This window comes from Bombina bombina, chromosome 8 (assembly GCF_027579735.1).
Source record: "Bombina bombina isolate aBomBom1 chromosome 8, aBomBom1.pri, whole genome shotgun sequence".
In the NCBI taxonomy this organism is placed as follows: Eukaryota; Metazoa; Chordata; class Amphibia; order Anura; family Bombinatoridae; genus Bombina; species Bombina bombina.
This window is the reverse complement of record NC_069506.1, coordinates 35,033,739-35,043,738: the sequence shown is the minus strand read 5'-3', so window position 1 is coordinate 35,043,738 and position 10,000 is coordinate 35,033,739. Positions and strand designations below refer to the sequence as shown.

Below are 10,000 nucleotides of genomic sequence, written 5' to 3'. Positions count from 1 at the left end.
TATGTATATACAGTGTGTGTGTGTATGTATATATATATACAGTGTGTGTATGTATATACAGTGTGTGTGTGTGTGTGTGTGTATGTATGTATAAACAGTGTGTGTGTGTATGTATATATATATATACAGTGTGTGTGTATGTATGTATGTATGTATATACAGTGTGTGTGTATGTGTATATATATATATATATATATATATATATATATACAGTGTGTGTGTATGTATGTATATACAGTGTGTGTGTGTGTGTGTATGTATATATATATACAGTGTGTATGTATGTATGTATATAGAGTGTGTATGTATGTATATATATATACAGTGTGTGTGTATGTATGTATGTATGTATATACAGTGTGTGTGTATGTATATATATATATATACAGTGTGTGTGTGTATGTATATACAGTGTGTGTGTATTTATATATATATATATATATACAGTGTGTATGTATGTATGTATGTATATACAGTGTGTGTGTGTGTATATATATATACAGTGTGTGTGTGTGTATGTATGTATATACAGTGTGTGTGTGTGTGTGTATGTATATATATATACAGTGTGTGTGTGTATGTATATACAGTATATATATATATATATATATATATATATATATATATATATATATATATATATATATATATATATATATATATATATATATATATAAACAAATAAACACCGGATAGCGCACTCTCACTCGCCAACAAAACTCAGGACCAGGGTGCTCAAAAAATATTCATCAAAGTCCAATAATCAGCACTCTCTGGATTTACACACAGCAAATTTAATAGGTAGTGACGTTTCGGGGCATTCACCCCTTCCTCAGACAACCATAATTGTGATACAAACAGTGTTATATACTCAATAGGTCCCTCCCCCATTTCAATTAAACCAAAGAACCAATAGGAGATGATGTATACAAATCATTAATCAAAGAAACATCAAACTTTTCATCATCATCAATATTCATCATATCTGTGCATATATTACTGTATCATTCAAATCAAAACGGATTATATATTCAAATTGAGGAGCCGCCATTACTAACCACGCTAGTTTCAGCGTGTCCGGCGGTGGGCGTGGTCATTCTCCATGATCAGGGCACGATTCAGCCCATGTGATAAGAGACCAGTCAATGACACGTTGTGGCAATGTCTAACGACCGACGTGTGATTGACTGGTCTCTGATCACATGGGCTGAGTCGTGCCCTGATCATGGAGAATGACCACGCCCACCGCCGGACACGCTGAAACTAGCGTGGTAAGTAATGGCGGCTCCTCAATTTGAATATATAATCTGTTTTGATTTGCATGATACAGTTGATTGAATCCTCGTTCTATGGCAGTTTATATTGAAATGTCAAGTAGGGCCATTCCCTGTGTTTTATAGTATGAATATGGCAATAAAAGTTTGGTTTACTATACAGATCCATGTCCATTTTTATCTGTCACTATTGTAATAAGTCACTGTTGGAAAATGTAGATATCACTGATATTTGATAATGGACACAATGCTATATTGATTTGATGTAATATATGCACAGATATGATGAATATTGATGATGATGAAAAGTTTGATGTTTCTTTGATTAATGATTTATATACATCATCTCCTATTGGTTGTTTGGTTTAATTGAAATGGGGGAGGGACCTATTGAGTATATAACACTGTTTGTATCACAATTATGGTTGTCTGAGGAAGGGGTGAATGCCCCGAAACGTCACTGCCTATTAAATTTGCTGTGTGTAAATCCAGAGAGTGCTGATTATTGGACTTTGAGATATATATATATATATATAAAGAGAGATGCACTCGCAGGACTTCCACAAAAACCTTTAATATAGGAACGTTTTTGCGGTTCACAACCCCTTCATCAGCATGAACCCTGAAAACGTTACTATATTAAAGCTTTTTGTGGAAGTCCTGCGAGTGCATCTCTCTTTTTCTATATATGACGTTTATCCTTGCACCCAGGCTGTTAACCTTTGGTGGGCTGAGCTGGAATTTGTCTTGTGTGTGTGTATATATATATATATATATATATATATATAATGTTCCAATCTATCCTTACCAAGAATTTTGCACTCACCGGATTTTCAAAATTAGGTTCTTTAATACATCAGATTATAAAGTATCCCCAAACATTTCGGGCTTGAGACACTGTGCATACCCATTGAATAAGGTACTAGTCCGGTACCGAAGCGTTTGGGGATGCTTTATAATCTGATGTATTAAAGAACCTAATTTTGAAAATCCGGTGAGTGCAGCGTCTATTCTTGGTAAGGATAGATTGGAACATTTATATTATTGGACACGCAGCACCCCGGTGATTACCATTGTGGAATAGTGAGTGCACCTGACTCAGACTTCAGTATATATATATAAACACATATAATATACACATATAAATACATATGTACTTAGTTATTCTAAGTTAAATGTGAAACTTAGAAAAGGAAACCTCTGTCACATTAGATACATAATAGATACAAATCAGACGTATATAAATCTTGTTGGAAAAATGAACAAAGTAGTTAAAATATAAACTTTATTTGTTGTTTTTTTTAAATAAAAAGAAAATAAATAAATGGACCTGATGCTACCTCACTGGGTAATCACAATTTGTCAGAGTGTGGGTATAAATTCTATTATGGTACAATAACACATAGGGTTATCAGATTTGTCTCCATGAATTTTAACAACAAAATCCCTGTATTAGTAGTTGAATCACCGGTGAGTAAAAGTTAATAACACATAGCTGCAGCTTCTCTTATAATTACAGAGGTAGGGCTTGATGTGTATCGTTGGTTTTTAATACATTTGTATAAATAAATATTTAACTTACAGTGTGCCACATGTTCAGTCATGAGGGATACATATGGGATTTTAGGTTATTGTAGTAAAATTAGTAAAGTATATGTGTTTTAAGGTGACAGATTTGCTATTTATACTGTCTTGTAATTGTTTTTAGATTAAAGGACCACTCAGGAGAATACCAGCAAATGCATAATAAAAGACAGTGCAAGAGCACTTTGTTTAAAATGTATCAGAAAGAAATCTACTACTCATTTTAAATTCAAAGTTGGTTCTATTGCCCCTCCCACTGCATCATGTGACAGCCATCAGCCAAACACAAAATGCATATATGTATATTCTGTAAATCTTGCACATGCTCAGTAGGTGCTGATGCCTCCGAAAGTGTGCATATAAAAAGATTGTGCACATTTAGATACTGGAAGTGAATTGGAAAGTTGTTGTGCTCTATCTGAATCATGAAAGTTTAATTTTGACTTGAGTTCCCCTTAACGTTTCCTCTGATTTCAGCCCTTCAAACATGCGCACAAAGTTGCCAAGTATTGCTATGCTGATAAGGTAAGTTTTCTTTACATTACATTAAGTATATACATATTTTTGTGTGTATGTATGTTTATATATATATATATATAATTTGTAGTTGTCAGATTGTATAAAAAAAATCATTCAATGATGCAATATAATATAAACAAGAAAAGTATTAGCACTCACTGGATTTTTTAAAAAGAAATATATAATTTACTAATTATAACATCTAGTCATTAACACATTTTTATGTGTATATTATTTATTAGTTTATTTTAAAAATTCCAAAATGAAATCATGTATAAAACAAAACATACATAAAAAATGTATAAAACCTATCTTATAGTAAGGTTCAGAACAAACTGACAAAACAGTGGGTATAGCTACAGAACTGATTTGGGAATTAACACTTTAGATTCTACTGCTAGCTGTTCGGGGTTACTGGGGTTGCTAATGTATTTTTGTAATTGTATATTTGCTGCATGATTTTAGCCTAGTTTATGAAATAAATAAATTTTTTAAAAATACATTAGATATTTTTAGAAGCATAAAACCATTTTTTTATACTTGCTTTGTATTATTTTTAAAGTGTATATTAATGTGTGTGTATGTATGTATATATATTTATATGTATTCTTTATTTATATATATATATATATATATATATATATATATATATATATATATATATATATATATATATATATATATATATATATATATATATATATATATATATATATATATATATATGCACCATACACCACTCTCTGTATTACTACTGTATATAAATCTTCCACAGGACCTTCTGAATAAAGCCATCACTGCTTCTCTGTCTGTGCGGAAGGAATGGGATCTCAAGCCGGTGTCTGATCGAGCACAGATCTTTTTCAAAGCTGCAGATCTGCTCAGTGGTCCGAGGAGAGCTGAGATTCTAGCCAAGACCATGATCGGACAGGTAACACATTTGCAGCAATTGCTTATTATTGTCCTCCCCATAACCATACAAGCATACTCACAGCGAAGATCTGGATAATGAACAGCAATCATTAAAGGGACATGAAACTTAATTTTTTTCTTTCATGATTTAGAAAGAGTATTTAATTTAAAATAACTTTCTAATTTACTTCTATTATCTAAGTTGCTTCATTCTTTTGATATATTTTGCTGAAAAGTATATCTAGATATGCTCCGTAGCTTCTGATTGGTGGCTGCACATAGATGCCTCATGTGATTGGCTCACCCACGTGCATTTCTATTTCTTCAACAAAGGATATCTAAAGAATGAAGCAAACTAGATAATAGAAGTAAATTGGGATGTTGTTTAAAATTGTATTCTCTACCTGAATCATGAAAGAAACATTGTTGGTTTAATGTCCCTTTAATACACTGCCAGTATAGAGTCCCCATTCTAGATCATCCTAATAAGCAGACATTTGCATAAATAAAGACTCTTTACTTAAAGGGACATAATACTCATATGCTAAATCACTTGAAACTGATGCAGTATAACTGTAAAAAGCTGACAGGAAAATATCACCTGAGCATCTCTATGTAAAAAAGGAAGATATTTTACCTCACAATCTCCTCAGCTCACCAGAGTAAGTGCTGTGTAAACACAGTTATACTTCAGCTGCTGTAAAGCTGTAAGTTGGAAAAAAAAATAACCAACCAGCTTTAGCAGTAATGAGGTAATGCTTTGCCTTTGCTGTGATCTCATGAGATTTCATAAAACTTAAAGGGACATGAAACCGACATTTTTTCTTTCATGATTTAGGTAGAACATAGAATGTAAAATAACTTAAATTTACTTCTGTTATTAAATTTGCTTTGATATTTTGCTATCCTTTGTTGAAAAGCATACTTATGTAGGCTTAGGAGCAGCAATACACTACTGGGAGCTAGCTGAACACATTGGATGAACCTATGGCAATAGACATACAGGGAGTGCAGAATTATTAGGCAAATGAGTATTTTGACCACATCATCCTCTTTATGCATGTTGTCTTACTCCAAGCTGTATAGGCTTGAAAGCCTACTACCAATTAAGCATATTAGGTGATGTGCATCTCTGTAATGAGAAGGGGTGTGGTCTAATGACATCAACACCCTATATCAGGTGTGCATAATTATTAGGCAACTTCCTTTCCTTTGGCAAAATGGGTCAAAAGAAGGACTTGACAGGCTCAGAAAAGTGCATAGCAGGAGGGGGGAAGGAGGGCTGGAAGAGGAGGGTTCCCTACGCTACGCTTAGGAGGGAGGTGGGAGGGTCGAAGAAGGATCCCTACAGTACAAAAAATATATATAATAATAAAAAAGACTTGCAGTATATAACAGAAGTGAGTACACCCCAGTGCAATATCACTTAAATGTCAAATGATTCAAAATTGTATAACTTAACAGTAACTGCATTACGTCTAAGTTTTACAGTAGAGCATTTGCTCTTATGTAAAATTACAAACTAACAGTTTAGATTTACTATAGTAAAGATTTGTTTCAATACTTTGCTTGTCCACCTTTATTTTTGATGACAGACTCAATCTTCCTTGGCATAGAGGAAACCAGTGTTGTACAAATTTCTGGAGAGATGTTCTGCCCTTTTTCAGAGATTTTTTTTTTTTAGCTGCTCTTTGCTGGAGGGGTTGTATTGCTCTACCATTTTCTTTATAATACCCCAAAGGTGTTCTACTGGATTCAAGTCAGATTACATACTTGGCCAGGTCATAGTTTTCACTTGTTTCTCCTTTAGAAACTCCTTTGTGATTTTGGCAGTGGGCTTTGGATCATTATCATGCTGGAATATTGTTCCTCTGCCAAACTTCTGGAGACTAGGGGGTTATCTTGATAGCCAGTATTTTTGTATATCCCAGGCATTCATGGTGCCATCTCTAAATGTCCTCTTCCCAACATCTTTTGCATTCATGCAGCCCCCATATCATCACACTCTCACCTCCACGATTCACTGTTGGGACTATGCATTCACTGTAATAATCCTGTCCAGGTTCACACCAAACCTGCTGCACCCAATTGTATCTTGGTCTTGGCCATCTTACCAAATAATGTGCTCCCAGTATTCATCAGGCTTTTCATGTTGTTTAGCAAAGTTTAATCTTGCAGTTTTGTGCCGAAGAGCAAGCAAGGGGTTTTGCCTTGGATTCTGTCCATAGAAGTTGCCATTATGCAATGTCCTTAGCACTGTCTGAGCTGTCACAGAAACTCCAATTTTTATCGATAATCCCTGAGCCAAATCTGAAGCACTTGCCTTGATGCAAATCTGAAGCACTTGCCTGTTGTCTGTTTTTCAGAGCTAGATTGTGCAAGTAGCGCACTGTCCGTGGCGTCATTTTAGGAGGACAGCCACTGTGGCTCTGATTTTTGGCACTGTGTCAATCTATACCTCCTGATTACTGCTGCAACTACGTTTTGACTAATTTTTAATTGGTAACCGATCTTCCTGTATCCTTCTCCATCTTTGTGAAGTCTCACAATCAGATTTTTTAATTCCTCTGGCAATTCTTTTCCATGTGGAGACATGACGCAAACTTGCAGATAGACACAGCCCATTGGTCAAAAAATGTGACTGTTCTGGTAACTACGCTCATGCAATTAGGCTAATTGGAAATCATAGGTGTACTCAATTTTGTTTCAGTGATCTAACTTGTGTGTCAGTGACCACAGGTGTATTCACTTTTGTTGTATTAAGTTTCTACTTTGGGGCCTGTATTTTCAATATAATCTTTCTAAAGTATTTGTTTTTGATTTGTTTATAATAGGAAATACTCTACTTGTCAACTTAGAAATAAAACAATTATTGAGAGGTGATACAATTTTGAATAATTTGATATTTAAGTGATATTGCCCAAGGGTGTACTCAGTTCTGTTGTATACTGTAAAACTGCAGACTGCAATTATTTAATATAAAATAAACTTGTACACCTATTTAAATATATAAGTAACTCATTTAAAATGAATTAAAAAAGTATCTGGATACTATTCTTAGGCTAATCTTTGCTTTGAATATATGATTATTTGTAGCATTTATTTACTGTATAATGAAATTGCTGCAGTGTGATTGTGAGAAGTATATTGTATTACACTATGTTACAGGTCGGCTATTTACATCTAATTCTATAATGGAAGCAATACATTCTGCCGTCTTCCTGATTGAATGTGTGATATTTGTGAAATGTGGCTATAAAATGATTGTTTCTGCATCTAATTTTTCCTGGTATTTTCAATTAGGGTAAAACGGTGATCCAGGCTGAGATTGATGCTGCCGCAGAGTTGATTGATTTTTTCCGCTTTAACGCCAAATACGCCCTGGAGCTGCAGCATGAACAGCCAATCAGTGTGCCCGTCAGCACAAATACAATGGTCTACAGAGGCCTGGAGGTGAGGACCATGGAACTGGAGAGAGCAGGAACTCCGTAGTTTGTAACAATATGTAAAGTCCCTATGTGTGTCCATAGAAATATCCCTTGGAACCCTCTTTGCTAACAAACCACGTATTGCTCATAGCTAAAGGGATACAGGCTGTCACCGAACTAAAAACTCTAGATTTTTTTTTCTAAATAAACAGCAATGGTCTGTGTTTGTAGGCAAATAGCAACTTAAATTTAAATACAGATAGTGCTTTGTTTAACTCACAATGTTATCCCACGTTAAAAGTTTAATTTATTCATTAGAAAAAAATTGTTTAAAATACTTAAATTTTTCCTTTTTGTTGCACACTTTCCTATTACTTAACTCAATTATGAACTTTGCAGCATTGTACACAGTAACAGCACAAACACTCCACGTGGCCGCATCTAAAGTCAGGAATCCGAAAGGCAGCATATATAAAAGTAAATTTTTTATTGTAAATCCATTAAAAACATGGGATCCAAAGTAAGAACAAATTCATTGCAATAGACAAAGCCGTCACCTAACGCGTTTCGGCCTGCTCCCAGCTATTGCTCACCAACTCTGTGCCTTTACAATTATTTTTAATCCTTTCATAACCATCACTCTTATAAGTATTTAAAGGTATACTCCTTTTCTTTATAGTGCTTAAACTCATATATACATATTCCATAACACGTCATCCCATTTATTTATATTTTTATTATACAAATCAAATTGTGTTTTCTTCTTATCATTAAAGCAATGGAAAGCTACTTAATAGGGAGAGACTGTTGGACAAAGAGAAAAAATGTTTTTGAAAAATTGTATGCTATTTATTAATAGAATAAATTGGCATCCATATGCGAATTTAATCCCTGCAGAAATCTTGTATCCAAGTGAAAAATCCAATATACTTCCCTTTTGTTCAACAGTCTCTCTCTATTGCCCCCTCTGGTAGGTTTAGGTATCAAGCCCTTCTCCTCATTATGACTCTCACAAGAGAACCTGCAGTCACAATTTATCAAGCAGCGGTCATCAGACCACTGTTTCCCTACCCTCTTCTCCATTTCTTAGGTGGAGAATTTAAACCTCAGCTCATTTGCAATGTTAAATTCCGGCATTGGATTGCTGCCCACCAGAGGAGAGCTGGGAGGGACAGGGGTAGATATGTATGCTCGTGTCCGCCCTTGCTTGATAAATCGAGCCCGAAAAATGAGCAGTGACAAATTGGATTATGAGCTAGACAGTGTAGATGGTCACATAATTCCTAATCATACAAGTCAGTGTCCACTAGAGGTCAGCGTAGAAACAGACGTAAAAAAAAAAAAAAAAAGCAGAACTATGATAGGAATATTTCCTTTAGTAAAACGGAGTATGACTATGACTCCTCTGATGTAGATACTATAACTTGTATTCAAGATAAAACAGCCTCTGTACTTGATATACCTAAGTCTTTAAACACTAAGCCAACTAATAATAATGAGAATTGACCTACAGCCTCAAAAAATGAGGCAGTGTTTCCCAAACCCATTTTGAGAGGCTGAGTAAAAAGAAAATATGTAGAAAGCGCAGAGGGGGAAACAGAAAACAAAATCCATAACCCAAAATAAACTGAAAAGCAAACTAATAATTTAACAAAAAATGTGGTAAACTTGTCACAGAAGTTGTCATTTAGTGTTTTAAGCAAAGGCTTTGACTTTTCTCCCTCATGTAACTTCTCTGTTTCCACCATTATGGATGTCAGTAAGTTCATAAGAAATTTAACTCTCCAAAAACATTTTTTTGGTGCTGATGTCAATCCAGGTTATGAAAAACGTAATTTTAAACATGGGCTGAGCAACCAGGAGACTCTGACCTTAAATTAGTTAACTTCTGATTGTGACTTAGTTACTTTTAGAGGAGAGTTTGGGGGAGGAGACTTTTAGAAATGGACCCACGAGTGAAATGGTAGATACCTCTAAATTTAAATCTGAAAGTAGATTTTATTTCATACAAAGTAGGGGGAAACCATTGGAAGTGCTCCAGTCAGTTCTAAAAACTAAGCTGAAAAAACCTGACACCATAAATAAAAAATAATAGGTTTATGAACAACCTTATTGCCACGGAAACAATAGCTTTGAAAGATTTGAGCAATTATATAATTATTGTTATACATGAGTCTGACAAGATAATGTGGTGGTATTTGATAGGGTTGACTATATAGAAGAGGCTTTATGACAGTTGTCTAATGTGTGTGTATATGTGTGTATATATACTGTGTGTATATG

The 10,000-nt window shown here is 34.4% G+C and overlaps 1 protein-coding gene across 1 annotated transcript in view; it reads left to right on the top strand.

The window, feature by feature from the left end:
* The window catches only part of ALDH4A1 (aldehyde dehydrogenase 4 family member A1), a 77,488-nt gene that overhangs the window by 28,184 nt on the left and 39,304 nt on the right, over nucleotides 1-10,000 (top strand). The window contains 3 exon segments of the mRNA XM_053690273.1: nucleotides 3,336-3,383; nucleotides 4,153-4,308; nucleotides 7,593-7,742. Of these exon segments, the coding sequence (XP_053546248.1) occupies nucleotides 3,336-3,383; nucleotides 4,153-4,308; nucleotides 7,593-7,742 (354 nt within the window).